Source organism: Dryobates pubescens, chromosome 19 (genome assembly GCF_014839835.1).
Source record: "Dryobates pubescens isolate bDryPub1 chromosome 19, bDryPub1.pri, whole genome shotgun sequence".
Taxonomy (NCBI): domain Eukaryota; kingdom Metazoa; phylum Chordata; class Aves; order Piciformes; family Picidae; genus Dryobates; species Dryobates pubescens.
In genome coordinates this window covers 17,861,729-17,879,535 of record NC_071630.1, presented here as the reverse complement: position 1 = coordinate 17,879,535, position 17,807 = coordinate 17,861,729, and the positions used below count along the sequence as shown (strand labels likewise).

The 17,807-nt window shown below is 38.6% G+C and overlaps 1 protein-coding gene across 1 annotated transcript in view; it reads right to left on the bottom strand.

Annotated features, from left to right (window-relative positions):
- LONP2 (lon peptidase 2, peroxisomal) overlaps nucleotides 1-7,114 on the bottom strand; it is a 38,204-nt gene extending 31,090 nt beyond the window's left edge. Inside the window, exons 1-7 of the mRNA XM_009906683.2 lie at nucleotides 6,831-7,114; nucleotides 5,580-5,814; nucleotides 4,624-4,755; nucleotides 3,223-3,345; nucleotides 2,389-2,552; nucleotides 1,922-2,016; nucleotides 1,537-1,795 (exon numbers count right to left, since the gene is read on the bottom strand). Of these exons, the coding sequence (XP_009904985.1) occupies nucleotides 1,537-1,795; nucleotides 1,922-2,016; nucleotides 2,389-2,552; nucleotides 3,223-3,345; nucleotides 4,624-4,755; nucleotides 5,580-5,814; nucleotides 6,831-7,063 (1,241 nt within the window). The 5' untranslated portion in view covers nucleotides 7,064-7,114. The remainder of the gene's footprint in view (nucleotides 1-1,536; nucleotides 1,796-1,921; nucleotides 2,017-2,388; nucleotides 2,553-3,222; nucleotides 3,346-4,623; nucleotides 4,756-5,579; nucleotides 5,815-6,830) is intronic.
- Between the last annotated feature and the right edge of the window lie 10,693 nt (nucleotides 7,115-17,807).

Genomic DNA, 17,807 nt, shown 5'->3' with positions numbered 1-17,807 from the left:
CCTCCACTTTTAGACCACCTCTATAATTCCTCTCTGCCAGAGACCACAACCAGATGCACAGTACAAATTCACTTCACTGGGAGTAGCTTGAAGGATTTGTTCATGCAAGAGAACATTAGAGAGACAGGTGTGGGGGAAAGCTGCAGTTTTGACTAAATCTTACTCTAAGAAGCAGAAAATCAGGAAAAAAAGGCAGGGGCTGGGGGTGGAAATAATCAATGGCATTAAAAACAATTTGGTTTGATTTTACCTATAGAAAAACTTGCAAAAGCACTCAGTTATAGGGAACTCCTTGGACTAACTACCCTAAAGTTTGTTTTTAAACTACAAACCTGTTTGTTGGAGACTATCATGTGGTTACTCTTGCTAATTCTAGACAGTATTTCCTTTGCTGATGAAAAATGAACTTACCTTGTCAAACACTTCCCATCAGCTCATTTCAAGTTATTTTTTTAATATGAAATTTGTAATGGCTAGCTTTTAACATGCATTAATAATTTAATAATGCCCTCACAAATACTGTAGTGATAGTCACAAACCCCTGAATGTAAAAGTTTTTAAAAGCCTCATGACTCTTTTTAAAAGCACATGACTCTAGCTGTCTTTAGTCTTGATTAGGCTTAAGCACAAGACAGAAAGTCAAACAAAATAAAACAAAAAGGAAAACAGTAAGAAACTACTGGCACTTGGGTAAAAGTTGATGATAGTTGTACCCTTATTTGTAAGGTCCATTTCACAGATTTGGCTTCCCTGTTACAGAGGCTTCAGCCCTGCTCTACCCTGGATAAGTTACTTGTATCTCTAATGGTTGGTATTCAACAGCCTCTAGCGGTTTCAGTTTGAATAGCAATACATTGTTGAACCCTTTTACGTTGTTTTTAGGATCCATGCCCTAAGTAAACAAAAAACCATCAGAAATCTTACTTTTAACCAGTGATTAAGATTATGGTTTATGAATTACAGGAATAATACACAGCGAAGGTGGGCGTTTTGTCTCTTTTTCCATTAGTGTGCAAGTAAATCGGTAAAAAAAAAGCACACTACCCAAGTTTATAAAACACATGCACAGAGTGCTGCTAAGCAGTAAAATCCAATGCCTTAAAACAGATATATCTACAAACTCCCAGTAGCTGCTGAGTATGTTGATCAACATACACTGAATAAAAACTTAACAGATGATTCTTTCAAGCTAAAAATTCTGCGTAAGCATCAAGCACTCTGGAAAGCAAAACTCCTGCTAATACACTACAGCAGAACGTGCACAGGAGAACACTCCTATAGCTCATTTTATCACACACACTGAACTGGAGGTTTATAAAACTATTCTCTAGTATTTTCATAAAGGGTAGCAGCAGAAGACTAAAGGCTGCATCTCAACAGTAAACAATCCATTCCCATTACGAAAATTCTCTCCTGCATTATACACTTGTTTGACAAAGCAAAATTTCTCTGTATTAGCTGAACAATGAAAACAATCAACACATTCTGTAACAGCAGAAAAAAAAAATTGCAATTAGGAAAGGAAGTAGTAGTTACCTGTGGCCTCTAATATCAGACTGATCACAGACTCCTCCTAAAGCAATTCTGTGGAATTCTCGACCCAAAGTCTTTGCAATCGATCTTCCAACACTAGTTTTACCAACACCTGGGGGCCCCACGAAGCAAAGGATGGGTCCCTTGAGGTTGTTTTTAAGCTGTCGGACAGCTAGGTACTCCAAAACTCTCTTCTTCAACTTCTCCATGGCATAATGATCATTATCCAAAAGAATTCGAGCTGCACGAATTTCAAGCCGATCTACCAGTCATTGAAAACAGAGAAGAGGTCAGCACATTTATCTACAAAAATGGAGACAACTGTTTACATGACAATTACTTGCTCTAAAATGTCTGTAAAAGAAACAACTGTAATAGAAAGGTTTACCTTTTGTACTCTTGTTCCATGGCAATTCTACCATCAGTTCTAAGTAATTCCTTGTCAAAGCATATTCTGGCATTGACTGAGGCATCTTCTTTAACCTGCAAATACGTACTCAGAATTCATAAGGCCAACCAAGAATTAACTGTGAAGTAAGACTCTCCTGTACAATACACATACGCAGCAAACCTAAGGTCATCAACACCCTCTTTTACTTTCTGACAATCATAATAATGAAAATGCAACTCACTACCCCATCACTCAGAAGACTGTCATTGCATAGTAACAGGTTATTTATAGGATACAAACAGATTTTAAAAGAGAGTCAGTTCTCTGTGCATACACAACTCACGCACCACCATATATGCTTCCTTACTGAAATGCAACCCAAATATATCACCAAATAAAATAAGGTTAATGTAAGGTTTAAAAAAATATTAAAAATTAAACCCCACCATTTGGAAGTTTCTTACCTCTTTATTTCCTTAAGACAAAGTTTAAGAGCTTGTTCTGACATATTCGATGCTCTTATCTTTTTTTCCAGCATTACAACATCATCATGATCTTCTTCCTCTTCCTCATCTTCTGCAGCGCTTGGAATATGATTGATTCTTCTATTAGGACGAATAGCTACAATCTACGAAATGGAAAACAGGGCCAGAGAATAGCATCAGGTTTTGTTTATAAATTAAGGTACTTAAGCTTTGAATGGAAAACATGACAAAAATATGGAAGGTGCTGAGAGAGCCTCTTTCATAAAAAAATTCAGAAGATTTTAATGCAAAAAGTAAGTGCTATTGGTACTACTTTACAAAGTTACAGTTCTTATATGACTCTGTGTATTCCAAAGTGCATTTATCATCTGCTCTGAACTAGCAGACAACACAAGAATAAAACTGAAAAGTGTTATTTGTGATTTTCTGGGCATTGCCACCCACCATATTAAGCAGAACAAGCCCAATCTTTACAAAACGGTAAATCTCTGCTCTCACCTTTTTTCACTGCTTAATTACTTATTGTGTAAGTATCGTTACATGTAGCGAAACTCTTAGCTGCCCTGGTTTAGCAAGCTACATTTTGCAATCAACATTGTGTGTACTTCAAAAGCTATCATTGATCTGCTATGCCATCAGTAAAAGGTACACATTCCACTGCACAGACCAAAACTCAAGCTTTCTCTGCAGCTCGACTGACCATGTAGTATCAGGGTTATAGATTAAAATCATGCACGTTCATTAGCCTACTTAAAAGTGCATCTGTACACTTATTTAGGATGTTTTAAGTATACCACATTTAAAGGTCCATACCCTCTTATCATCATCCTGTTTGGGCTTTCTTGTTTTCTGAAGCAGCTTCAGGCCTTCAATCTGTCTAACAAGCAATGGTATAGTCATCTTGAACCGTTCTTCCAGCCTGACGGCATCCAAAATCTAAAAGCAAGGAGTTACAAGCAGCCAAGTTCACACTAATGGATCAGCAGTTTCAAGGAGAGGAACATGGAGAGTACATGTCGCTGTCTTCTGATCATAGTTACAGAATAGGTAATTTAGGAAAAAAAGTAGAAGGAAAAAAACACAACCAAACTCCATAATACTCCAAAGCAGGAGAAGATTATTTATCCTGTCTTTTTGTAAAGTGCCTTAGTATTTCAGTTGCATTTTCTGTAGCGATTTATCAGCATTCTATTTTACCACTGCTGAGCCTCAGGAAAGAACTGTCCCTCCAAGAAAGTTACAGCATAATTTCCTTAGTTATCTCAGGCAAAAAAAAATCACCTCATGCCTTAAGTTTTTTGGTAGGTTGGGTTTTTTTAACCTTCGTTATCTTTGAAAGAGTTTAAACAGTGTTTTGTTCTTGTGTTTAAATGAAGTTGCTACATGGAAATAGTTAGAAGTTGGCTATTCTGGATTTTCAAAACTTCTACTGGCTGCTCTTTATCACTTCCAGTAAAAAAAAAATTTAAAAAAAATAAATAAAAATCTAAGTTTAATGACTAATGTACCTTCCCTTCAAGATATACAGCTACACTACACACCTTCACTTCAAAATTACTGCATTCATTTCTATTTGCTGTGCTTTGAAAGAACCTAACTTGTGCTTTCAATTCAAGCTTGAACGTGCTGCACTGGCAGTGACAAAAGGAACAAGAAAACTTCTGAATACAGTAAACAGATGTAGAAATCACACTAGCTGGCATCAAGCCATCAGCATCATTTTTACATAAAGTTATTTTGACATGTGACATAAGCTTAACTGGTTTCTCAGTATCTTAAAATCTCCGTGTTTCAAAAATAGTTAGAAACTTTGTTACAACAAATGATTCTGAAGCTGTTGATATTAAGAGATGATAACTGTGATAAGTAAGGAAGATTTTAACACACTGAATTAAGATTTATCATCTTTACCATGGGAAGGGGAAGTCAAAATTCTATTTATTTTTTTAATAAAACCAATGGCTCCCAATACTGACTATATTAACTTAACTAGTAGGTGAGTTCTGACATACAGATATACAAACACTTTAAAACAACAGCACTACAAGTATACATGTTTGTTTGCAATACGAATACCTTTGGTACAACATTAGCACTGTACAGTCTCAAGCTTAAGCAATTCCAAAGTTATCTAGAAATAACTAACTGTAAACAAAACTTTAAAAATAAATGCAAACTCCCTGAAAAAAAACAAGCAGCATAAGAACATAATACCTGAAGCTTCTCTTGGTTGGATGTACGGATGATAGAAGTCAGTATGTCTGGCAAAGCTTCTCTAGGTAGATTGTCCAAGAGACGTCTCAGCTTTGCGACTGCAGGAACAGACATATCCAGCATCTCCACCAACTGCAAGGAACACACAATAAAAAAATATTCATGGTTGCTAGGCTTCTTTTTAAATTATTTGAGTATCTGACCCATGAAGGACTGCAACTTTCAGTATGAAATGTGTTTTTGTACTCTGTCAAAAAGCTACTAAAATTAAACAAAAAAACCCAAACAAAAAAATCCACAAACAAACAAAAACCCCACCCCAACACCACAAAACAAAACAACCAAACCACAAAAGTGGTACTGACCCATCATAGGGCTATTAAGGCTTTGGGCTTTCAAGAGATTTAAAAAATACCATCATTGTTTACAGCATTTATTCAATACCCACATCTCTCACTTCCCTCTTACACCCTGACTGAAAACTTATCTGTTTCTATACATCCTTTAAACTCAACTTCATTTTACCTGGGGATGTGTTTACAGGCAAGGCTCCAGAGGTTGTGGGGTTTTTTAACTTGTAATAATTTTTTAAAAACAGCAAACCAACAACTCACAAACCCCAATGCATTATATATCTATTTTTATATATGTAATCTTGAGAAAAATATTTGCAAAGTACTCTTTTCACTAGAGCATATTTACAGTATTGCTACATATGGAGCAATGCCAACTAATCACTTATCTAACAGATGTAATTGGACCCATCCTGCAGTGAGCTGTACAGACACCCTGAAACTTAAAAAAGAAATCTTTATCTGTAACAAAAACTTTTATTTTGTAGCACAAGTACTGAAACTCTACTAGTTACTGAAATATCTAAGAACTATAGAGAAAAAACTAACAACCCCTCCAAATATACGTATAAATACATGCATATATGGCACGTAGTAATTTACCTGCACTGCATACTTGTAAAATTGTTCTGACAGCTCGCCAAGTTCCTCCTCAGATTTATGCTGATTAGTAAACTGCTCTAGTCGATCTAACTGTTCAACTTCAGCAACAGGATACGGCTTCTCTTTCAGCAGCTGCAGGATCTGGAATCGGCAGAGGCCCGTAACCAGCAACGTATAATGTGGCTTGGGCCAATTGCTACCAACCACTTGAACTGCCAAGGCAGCAGTGCCAATCCTAAAAACAGATCAAATCTCTGTGTTACTTATCACCTTCCACAGAACATTTTCTGTGCCTCTTACCAAGAAGCAACCGAGCAACAGATTGCAAGAACATTCTGGGTCACAATTCTTACCTGTGAAAGGCAGCCAAATTATACAACCTCCTTTGTAACACAGATAACAAAAACAAACCCTAAAATCTGAAAATTAAGGAGCTAACTGAAAAACAAGTCATACAATAGCTACCCCATTTAGAAACTTATGTAACTTTTTAATAAGTAATTTATTGGATCTTGCTGTGGACAGGAACACTGACATTTCTGCTTAGGGTGTACATACTAGAAAACTGAAGTTTACAGTTATTCAGTGAAACTGACAGTTTCACTCTGAACAAACACTTTAGATCACGTGTACCCATTCAAGCAGATTTAAAACAGAAACTGTTCTCTTATAAAGCCTTATTGAGTATACTGATGTGATCAAGTTTTCAGAGTAAGGATTACAGTATGTTAATTTGATTTATGCTTTGTCCCACCAAAATACCATTTGTCCTCATGTCATTCAGGCTGATACAGATATATGCTACTTACTAGGTTGCCAAAAAAAAAAGTTGTCTTGATAACTGGGACAGCCTTAATTACAGAAATATTTTGGTTGCTAAAGACCTCCAAAATCGTTAAGTCCAACCATCAACCTTAATGTTCCTGGCCTGGGTTCTTGGGTTGTATTTCCCTTTTCCACCTTGGTCTTCCTCATCGGAACCCTGTCCGGTACAGCCATATAAGTTTCTCCGAAAGAAAACCCGTCTTCTACACAGCAGCAGAGCAGAAAAGCCCTGTCCCTGCGGCTGGGCCCACCGTCGCAAGCCTACCACCCCCCGGAGTTGACTACACAGCCAGTGCGCCTTAGGGCAGCACTGTCCCAGCGGGACAGGGTCAGCGTACTACCGTACGGCGGCAGCTCGGACAAGGCCGCCAGGCCCCGGCGCCCAATGCCGCGAGGGACAGCCGGGCCCGGCCGGCCGGGTGGTACCTGTGCAGGGAGGGCAGGTCGTCGCAGTCGGAGGTGGGGTCGCTGGTGTTAGGGATGACGCCGATGATGGTGCTTCTCAGCGAGGTGCCCTTCAAGAGCCGGCTGCGCACCAGTTGCATGTTGCGCGGCGAGTCCACGCTCGTCCGCATGGTCGAGCCGGGCAGCAGAACGCCTTCATGAGTGAGCAGCAGCGGGAGGCGACTGGGGATCTGGATGGCGCTGCCCGCCGCCATGTCCGCTCGCACCGCTCCGCTGCGCCCCGTCCGCACACCGGCGCGTCCCGCCTACACACCGGCGCCACAGGACGGCCTCGGCACGCGGCACCGCCCTACTACGGGCGCTCCGAAGGGACAGTTCCTGCCGCGGGGCGGGAGGGACCGACTGCCAAAGGCACTCTGCCCCAGCGCGGCTTACGCCGGGGCAGACACACCTCCGCCCTTTGTCATGGCAGGGAGTTTCGGGTGCTTGGCCGCGCGGGCTTACGCTCCCCGCGCAGAAAAGTCACTCACTCCTCACTTTCCATCTCCTCCCAGGTTTTCTCTCTTGCAAGAGACAAAGGCCTCTGCGAGGCTCCCCAGAAGGCCGCTGAGGCTCGCTCAGCCAGCAGGTGTCGGGCTGGCAGGAAAGGTGCTATAGGGCCTGGCCTAAGAAGGAAAAAGAGCAACAAACTTCTGTTTTATAAAACGGCATGATTACTAAATTAAATATTTTTTTTGTTGTTGGTTGGTTTTACAATAACCTACTCTCCTGTATCTATGCTCAGAGCCAAAGGGCTCAGGACTGTGTTTCCTCAAGCACAGTTGCCTAGTCCTGCAAAAGCCTGTACAGGTGAAAGGGGTCTGAGCACTCAGACCCTATGGAGAATTTAGGCCAACAAGAAGGCTTTAGAAACCTTTTCCCCCTCATCAGTGAAAAACGGTGAAATATCAAAATTGCACAATGTAATGAACTCTGTTAGCCAATCTCTTGTTGCATAATACCTTGTGAACAAAGGTAATCCTGTACAGAGAGGAAATCTCAGTAGCAACAAACAATCTCAAACACACGTATATAGCTACAGTAAACAACTTGCTTAATCACGCAGCTGCTTAAGAGTTTGGTAGTCTAATGGAAAAGCAAGGTTAACAGGATATATGGAAATAATAACATATTTAAATGTAGGAAGTTATTGAAGCTGAGAAAAATATCTTTGACACAACCACCTCAGGTGCTTAAGAAAGAAGCTGGAATGAAGGCTTTATTTACATGAAAATAGTGTTTCCCAGAAGCTTATGATCTGAGAGCAGACTGAAGTGATCCTGTCTTTTTAAAACTTGGTAAAAGGGGTTCAAATAATTTTTGCAACTGCTAAACTACACATACTGAAGACACAAGCTCGAAACTTCTACTGAAACCCCCCAAGAAAGAAATGTAAGTTCTTTAGATGTTACTCCTAGCACCCATTTGAACATGTTCACAAAACCAAGGTGTAAACTAGGACAGCTTCATAGTGCCTACAGAGGGGAACATTTTGAATATGAAAAGCACTGTTCCTTCCAATAAAAACTCCCAATCTGATACTATTGCATCTACCTCTTGAAACTCAGTTCTGGCATGTGCATGCATTTCTCTTCTACCCCCTCACTCCCAAGTTCTGAAGCCCTCTCTCCACCTTCAATCTATCATCAAAGTTTTCCTTTGTCATACAGGTTCTATTTTACACTCACAGATTGTTTGATGCAATAGTGTTCTTTAGGAACTGCATCTCTCTAGCCTGTGTCTGTAAATGAAAGGGGAAACCAAGTTTGCATGTTTTCTTTTCAGTTCTCTACTGTGTGAAAATTTAAGATGAGCCTCTCTTAAACACATGTGGGTCCAAATCCAACAAAGCACTTATGTTTAAAGGTGCTATGAAGAGCTGGTTTGCATTGCTTCAAGGTGTATTTCTATGCACAATACATGTGATGCAGTCTTTTAAAGGGAGAAATTATATGAAGGTATGGTCAATGCCCTGTGCCCAAAACAGACTAAATTGTCTGCTCATTAGATTACTTTCCTCAGTAGTATTTCCACTTCCCTAAGCTTTGAATGTACTATGCTGCTTCCTGCCATCTTGGCACGTGTCACAAACACCTCAACAATGTTAAAAATACCATAAATAGGAAGTAAGTTTATGTAAAGCTGTTCAAAGGTATTATAATGTAACTGAACTGCATTTTAAAGCTCACTGGGACCTGGGGGTACTGGTTGATAGTAGGCTGAACATGAGCCAGCAGTGTGCCCAGGTGACCAAGAAGGCCAGTGGCATCCTGGCCTGTATCAGGAATAGTGTAGCCAGCAGGAGGAGGGAAGTCATCCTGCCCTGTACTCAGAACTGGTTAGGCAACACCTGTGTCCAGTTCTGGACCCCTCAGTTTAGGAAAGATGTTGAGTTGCTGGAGCATGTCCAGAGAAGGGCAAAGCTGGTGAGGGGTTTGGAGCACAGCCCTATGAGGAGCAGCTGAGGGAGCTGGGGTTGCTTAGCCTGGAGAAGAGGAGGCTCAGGGGAGACCTTATTGCTGTCTACAACTACCTGAGGGGAGGTTGTAGCCAGGTGGTGGTTGGTCTCTTCTCCCAGGCAACCAGCACCAGAACAAGAGGACACAGTCTCAAGCTGTGCAAAGGGAAGTTTAGGCTGGATGTTAGGAAGAAGTTATTCACAGAAAGAGTGGTTAGACATTGGAATGTGCTGCCCAGGGAGGTGGTAGAGTCACCCTCACTGGAGGTGTTTAGGAAGAGACTTGATGAGGCACTTGGTGCCATGATTTAGTTGATTAGATAGTGTTTGGTGATAGGTTGGACTTGATGATCTCGAAGGTCTTTTCCAACCTGGTTAATTCTATTCTACTCTATTCTATTTATTTTAATGTCTACTTTTTGTACTCACTGTAAAACTGCAGTGGAACTTTAAAAATGTTTTTTAATGTATGTTTTGTATTACGTATCCTCAATCATTCTTTCTTCACACAAAAGGATCCCTGTTCTTTCACATTCAGCTTGAATAAAAAGCTACCAGTTGGTTATGTAAGTACAGCACCTGGAACACATGCCAAGAATTGCTGGCAGCACATTACTGACTAAAAGAGTGTGAGACCTTTCAGAAATTTCTAATGCTGTGTGTAGAATTCTTCCATAGCAATTGTAAAAATCTATAAATGCATTTTAGGCGTAAATGCTACCAGACCTCACAAGCTTAAAGACTTAATCTTTTATTCAAAAGTATGAAACAGACCCAAGAAAAGGGGGAAAAAAAACCAAACCACCAAACACACACCCCACCCCACCCCAAAAACACTAAAGAGTACACAGAAAAAGATATTTAAATTTCAACTATTACTCCATTTCTATTTATTGCCTAGATTTTCTTTTGCCCTACTCATTTGGTTGTTGAGGTACTTCTTCCAGGGAAGAAGTTTATTGATCCTTATTTAAGACTTGTTCAGATCTTCCTTTTACTTTTTCTTGATCATTTTCTTCCATTCTCTCTCTGGCTCACACTGTTATTTTTTTCCTCCCCTCTCTGTATTTGTTTCTCATTTTGCAACACAATATACTTTCGATCCTATCTGTTCAGACAAGAACTCTGAATAACTGCCTGGTCTGGATTCAGTCACCCTTCTCTGTATGATGGCACATTAGCTGCAAGCTGTAGGTCAATCAACTCAAGAATGTTTCCCTACCCCATCCTTTTCAAATCTGCAGGATAACGATTCCCTACAGGAAGCATGACCTACTCTGCTTTCAGTTATTCCACCAAATTTTATCTACACTACTCAATTTTCCAGATGCAATGATAAAATTGAACAGGAGCAGTTACCTATCTCTGACTTTGAGAAACAATCCTTTTCACACTGGTCATTCTTTGTTATTTTATCTGCACACTGCCATTTGGCAGAATCTGTGCTACATAAACATGCAGCTCTTCATTATTGGTTTTGATCATGATACAAATTGAATGGAGTCATTAGCAAAAACGTTATCCATAATTTCATGTTTAAACATATTTTTAAGCTGCCAAATACTACAAATATTGTTCCAGATGCAATGATTTTAAGCCATTAAATAACCACAACTGTGAACTCCCTAAGGATGGTTCAGGAAATGATATATACTAGGACCAATTTCTGCTCCAGTATGGTTGTCTAAATTCAGGTCAGATAGCCACTGACCTCATCTGAAATTCTGAAGTCTCCATATCAGAAACATGTACATGGCAACAAAAGTGCTACTTCATGCTGATTGCCCTAATGCACATAAATCAAGTTAAAACCACCTTGTTGTTCAGATAAATGATAGTATTAGCTAAGAACAACAGCATCTACATTTTCACATTTTTATCCAGTTGGCCCTCTAGCAGAGTATCATGACAAACTGTACACAGAACCTGGCAGCTGTGGGTGCATTCATTTTTATCTGTTGCCTCTTTGTGTACAAACTTCAGTGTTCAGTATAAAAATTAAAAATGCTTATCAGTGTTCAGAAATTCCTAAGACTCTTGCAAAAAAAAAAAAAACCCTGCTGTAAATACATAGAATAAACCAGGTTGGAAGAGACCTTCAAGATCATTGCGTCCAACCCATCAACCAATCCAACACCACCTAAACAACTAACCCATGGCACCAAGCACCCCATCAAGTCTTCTCCTGAACACCTCCAATGACGGCAACTCCACCACCTCCCCGGGCAGCCCATTCCAATGGGCAATCACTCTCTCTGTATAGAACTTTTTCCTAACATCCAACCTGAACCTCCCCTGGCACAGCCTGAGACTGTGTCCTCTAAATAAGGACATGTAGGAAAAAAAAAAGAGTACCAAAACTACTTCTATCCATAATTCAATCACAGATAGAAAGTCTGACTGCTTTACTTTAAGTGCAAGTATTCTCCTTTCCCCTCACGAGTTTCAACATAAATATCCATAAACAATATCTACGCTAGATTAATAAACTACTTTGCAGAGGCTCAACCTTTAATATAGTTTTAGTATCAATCAAAATCTTGAACAGTAGATGGTGCACTTATTTAGAATTATTTACAGTACAACTGTTGAAAAGCAAGTATCTTGACATACTTTAAATGGATAATTACTTGTAATGCTTAATTACTACTTTAAGAAAGAAGGGAAAAAAGCATGCTAGCTTTTCAGGAAATATTAGGCTATAGGAAATTAGCTGACAAAACATGGTGAGAGCAGATGAATTAAACCCCACAATTTCAAAATTAGCAGAAACTTGCATATTCTGTTTGGCCTCTTTTTTTTTTTTTTAGCTCATCTATTTCAAATAGGTATCTGTGCTAGGCTGATTATTACCTCAGTGTCCAAATAGAATTTACTTAAGGGAACAAAAATGTGGCCAGAAATAAAAATCAGGCCCTATGAGCACTAACACAGAAAAAGCCAGACTTAGCCTATTTCTTTAAAAATATACTTCTTTAGGGATACTGGGGACTCATGACAGGACATTAAAAAATAATTTGATATTTGAAAGTCTCAGACCTGGTTCACCAAAAAAGAGCTCACATTGATTTATTCCATATTCAGTATTCAGCCTTTTGTATCAAGTGCTTTGTTCAACTTTGCCTGCAACATCTAGTCTGTTCCATGAAAAATAAAGGGGTTTAGACACGCTGGATTTCTAGGTTTCAGGTACACTTTATCACTTTAAATATGGAAGAAAAAGCTACAAAGCAGAATTTTGTATCAGGTACCATGCTTCTCATGCTTCCAGGAACTTCACAAGTTTTTATATATTTCTTCCAAATGCTATTTCCCCTCAAACTGCCTCTTCCCTCTAAAGCCTTCTCTTCTCCCGGCTGAACAATGTCAGCATCTCTCCTCATGTCAGCTATTCCAAAACCTTTGTGTCCATTTGCTAGACATAATCCAGCATGTCCCTCTTTGTCTTGTACTGGTGAGCCCAGAACTGTAACACAGCACACCACTGCCAAGCAAAGGGCACGGATCACCGCCCTTGATCTGCCAGCAAGTTTCTTCCTATTGGAGCCCAGTCTTCATAGTGCAACCTCATACAGTATGAAATCAAGCTGAGCAACACAAACACCTCTGAAGTATCAAATAGTCTCCCTTCTCCCATTTAGCAACTCTTCTTCCTTACTGAAATGATGAATGAGAGAACCCCACAGAAAAAAACCAGATTGACAGTTATGACAGGGTGGGAGGCTGGAACATGGAATTTCCTCTGCCCCATCTGGTTTACAGCTTGAATTCCCCCAGTCATCAACCTTTTGCAGAACAGATTCAGAAAACACTGTTAGAGAAAACATCCAGCAAATGCAAGGAACTTAGCTGTAGCATATCAGTACTCTTAAAACTTGTTTAGTCATATTTAAATTCATATTAATACACACTAAAAGTTTAGCTTTAATGATGGTTTAGTAATGTAACAGCACTACAAAGACATTGGCAATTCAGCTGAACATACAAGGCCAGGCAATACACCTTCAGGTTTCTTTCAGTAGAGAACAGGGAAAAATCAGTAGTCCTTTTTACAACACTGAATACAGGTTAGAATAAGAGTTCTAAGCTCAGATAGGCTAAAACCATAATACCCACTAGTCAAATCAAATAACAAATGTGCATTCTCCATTGAGAGAACTCCAGTCAGGAAAAAGGGTGGAGACACAGTACTTGTTTTCCCTCCTCCTTCTAGTGAGAATCAGGTTTAAAGTACAGCATTCCTTCACTATGCTCCAAAGCACTCCAAGACCAAATTACAAGGCCATCAGACTTTGAACTGGGGAGCAAGTGTCAACTTGGATCAGCATACTTCTCAGCTCTTTTATAATAATATAATCAACAAACCCAAACAGGAAATTTACTAACAACATGTTAATCAGTGGTTTAAATATAGCTCAACAAATCTGTTTTAAAGAGAAGGAATGCTGCGATTTAATCACGAATATAGGAGTCTGACATAAATAATTGCCTGCTGGACCATTTTCATAATAATTATAAATAGCACAATATTAACTAGGAGGTAATTTCTGGGTATCTGCTCTCAGAGTCACCAATACTAATCTCTGACAATAAATATTTAATATTTTAATTATTACTCACTACTTTAATATTTAATTAGTATAATTAATATTTATTAAGATTAGGAAGAGCTTGATCAAATATGCAGGTGATCTAAAACTCTGTAGAGTATAAAGATACAGAACTTGACACAACAGACATTATAGTGACAGAGATACTCTAGGAACCAAGTAGGAAAACCTAGAATTTCTCCAGTGTTTGTAAATGTGTGCATGTGTATGGACTGTGTGCATATATAGATACTGCAAAGGGGCATACAGAGATTTGTTGTACAGTTGGATATAAGAGGTAAGAAGAAACACCTGTAAGTACTAAAATCTGCACAAAAGTCAAAGCATGTATGTTAGGAAAGGAAGGCATCTAAGGAAACCCGTTATCCTGCAGGAAAAAATAAAATATATACAAGAAGCACAGCTCTCTTCCTAAAACCAGACTAACCCTGCAGAAGAAACATGCCCAGTAAAAGACAGAATTCCAGGATCCCAAAATAAGACAACATGAAGTTTTACACAGTGAGAAGCATGAAACACTGAGGACAGCGGAAATGCTATGAGGATTAAAAAGTCTCCTCCAGTTCTGTCTTTCAAGAGCTCTCAGCTCCAAGGACCTTGATCTCTGTGATTAAGGCCATCAAGGACTACAGCCAGCAGAGTTAACCATACAGTATCAAGCCCATGTTTGGTTTTTTGGTTGGTTGGGGTTTTTGTTTGTTGTTTTTCATTGGTTGGTTGGGTTTTTTGGTGGATGGAGGTGTTTGGGGCTTTTTTGGTTATTGCTGTTTTATTGTGTTGGGGTTTTTAAACAGTCAACTAGTTTACAAGATTGTCAAGGAATAATACTTTTAACAGGTTGGTAAAGATTGACAGTGATTAAGAACATTGGCAATGTGTATTGTTACTGATATCAATATCATAAAAAGTTGCTATGAAGCTGACTTTTTTTTTCCCCTCTAAAATGTCCCAATGCAGACAAATGTACATAGATATAACATATATATACACAGAGATATATTCCACTGGAGCACTTCCCAGTAATTCTCTCTCAACTGGAAAAAACCCAGGAAGTTTTCCACCAGGTTTAAATAGTTACTTAAAATTTATTAAGGCTAATTACAAACTTTTTGCTTCCCCCCTCCCAAGGGAAAATCTGAAGAGGGATAAGAAATCTCTGGAAATGGAATTTAGGCAGAAAGACTAATTCAGCATCACGTGAGGCAGATGGACAAGTAAATAAAAGCTCTGTTCTTCTGAATCATAAACCTAGTTAAAAAAATATGATTCCTATCTACATGAAAGTAAATCAGTTCTGTTTGTAACTGAAAAATTAAATGCATGAACATACAGGGCAGTTGAAATTTCATGAGCTACATTATTATGAAATAATGCCTTAGTTTAGTTGGTTGGGTTTTTATAATTGGGTCAATATCTTGTCATGATAATGTTTAGCCCCAACCTGAGCTAAGTTAAACTCACAGTGTATGACATCTCAGCATTGCTGAAAGGTAACGTGTACATATGCCCTAATACTCTCTGCATGCCCCGTAGCAGTATGAGGAGGATACTGGTTATGTGTAGCAAATGCCAGTTTTTCTTCAAGAAGGGGAGTCATCTTTAGCTCAAACCAGAGCAGACAGCATTCACTGGAAAGAAGGGCTTCATTCTTAGTCCTTGAATTGACCTTACCGTACCATTAGTAAATAGTATATTCAGATTTTCTTCCATGCTCCTAAAAAACACATAGCAATCTCCATCTAGAAGTAGCAAAGGATCTTTATATGCTTTGGAACACATCATTTTCTATAGTTAACATTGTAAGGTCAGTTCACCAACTAGAAAATTCATTTGGTGAATACATAGTAGTATCTTCTGTTTTCCCTTGGGTTGGCTGTTAATCCAGTGAACGATGCAAGGCTGCTCTCATCTGCTACACATTCCTGGCTTTTACCCTTAATGATAGAAGGCTATAGGCATAGCTCTTAGCTGCAAAATGTACTGTGCTGTTTCCATTGTTTAATTTAGTAGAGAAATCTCAGAAAATAATAAAATTAAAAGGTGGGAGGAATGAAACACATTCAACACAAGAAAAGGACAAGTAGGAGTTGTGTATAGAACACACACAAAAAAATAAAAATCAGAGAAACAAGCATTGAAGCAAAACCAAACAGGGTTTGCTGCATCACTCCTTCAGCATTATGCAAGAAGATCTAGTCTCTACTCACAAAATTAAAAGGTGGTGAAATCATGCTCATAGCACTGCTAGATGAGTCAGAATGCTCAGAATCTTATAGTAACAAGACCAAAGCTTTGTGAAGAGAAAAGAGCGAGTTTTACGTATGTTGTTAGTAACTGCAGGAAACTTCAGCTTCTAATGCTAGAAGCTGATACCCATTTCAGCTTAACATCAGCACTCTGTGACTTCACTCCAGGGATTAAAAAACCCAATTACTTCATCCCATGCCCCTATGGTCCACATTTAGCTCAAAAATTAAGACTGTCTGTTCTCAAGAAACAAATTCTCAATTATTGCTTCATTTTAATAATCTCCTAGAGGAGACATTTTGCACAATAGATTTGTTTAATGAGAAGTTGTTCTGTGGAAATGTGCTTTCTGTGTTGCATCTTCAGATGTCTTCAAATAAACTGATAAACAATGCAATAAGATGAATTTTATTACTTAAGCAGTTTCCCACACAAATGCCTTACAAATTTTGGGTATTAGAGAAAATTCCATCAAATATTTCACTTTTTAAATCAGGGAAATATACTTATTTATTCAGAAAAGTATAGCTTGCAAGTGTTGGGTCTGAAAAAGGCTTCCTTGGGCAAAGTAGCATGAAAATTCCAAAGAAAGGACTCTTGTTGAAGATCATAGCACATTCAGTTAGCATTATATTTGCTGCTTTAATACCTGTAAGTTCTAATAGATATATATGAATGATTTAACTAATATTCTTATTATATGTTCTTATCACATAAATACTTAAAATATTCAAAATACAGTCTGGTTTTAGAAAGGTAAAATATATGGTCTTGGAATTAATATCAATCCTTTTTTTTCTGTGTAGACTAATGTTATTTTCAGATACAATTCAGGGTTTGCTCATGCAATGGGAAGATCAACAACACAGGAGACGAATATATCACACCTGCTATGAGTAAGTAATGAGTGATGGAAATGTTGTCCCAACATGTCTGCCAGTGTCTGTTCATTTTTCAGTCTGTAGAAAAATGAAGGCAAGTTATTTATTTGCATAATTGTTACAGGAAACAGTGAAATTCACTTGAAAATTGAGTTAATGTTCTGTATTTTTATGCTCTCTATTTTAAAATCTGACCAGTTAGCATAACCTCAAAGCATTAAATGCAAACCCCCTTGTTCCACAGAAGTTTCTCTTATCCATACGCACATTTCTTCCCACACATGAGCACAGACCACAGTTTCCTCAGCTCATGAACACAAACTACTTGTGGCTCCACAAGGAAACAGCATCTCTCAGCCTGACAGCTTACACCACTTCATAGCACGGTAACTAGATCTAAATAGATCTAAACCTCTATCAATTATCAAGAGAGCCCCTTCAGTTAAAAGTAAGATGCAAGGTAAAATCCTAGAGAAATTTCTGGAATGCGCAACAGAACATCGTATTTCAGAAGTTCTATTTTTTTCTGCATATTTGCCAAGCATATTTTTATATCTATATATATGTGTGTGTGTCCTATCTACCTAATAGATACACATATTCCTAATCAAGCAGTTATCAATGTGTAGCTGTTTTGTTAAATAAGCTTTTTAACCCTCTGGTCATTTGCTAGCATAAAGCAATGAGTATAAACAGGAACTTTGACTAATGTTCTTAGTGAGCAACAGACTACTGTAGTAATAAATATAGTAGTAGTCACAGG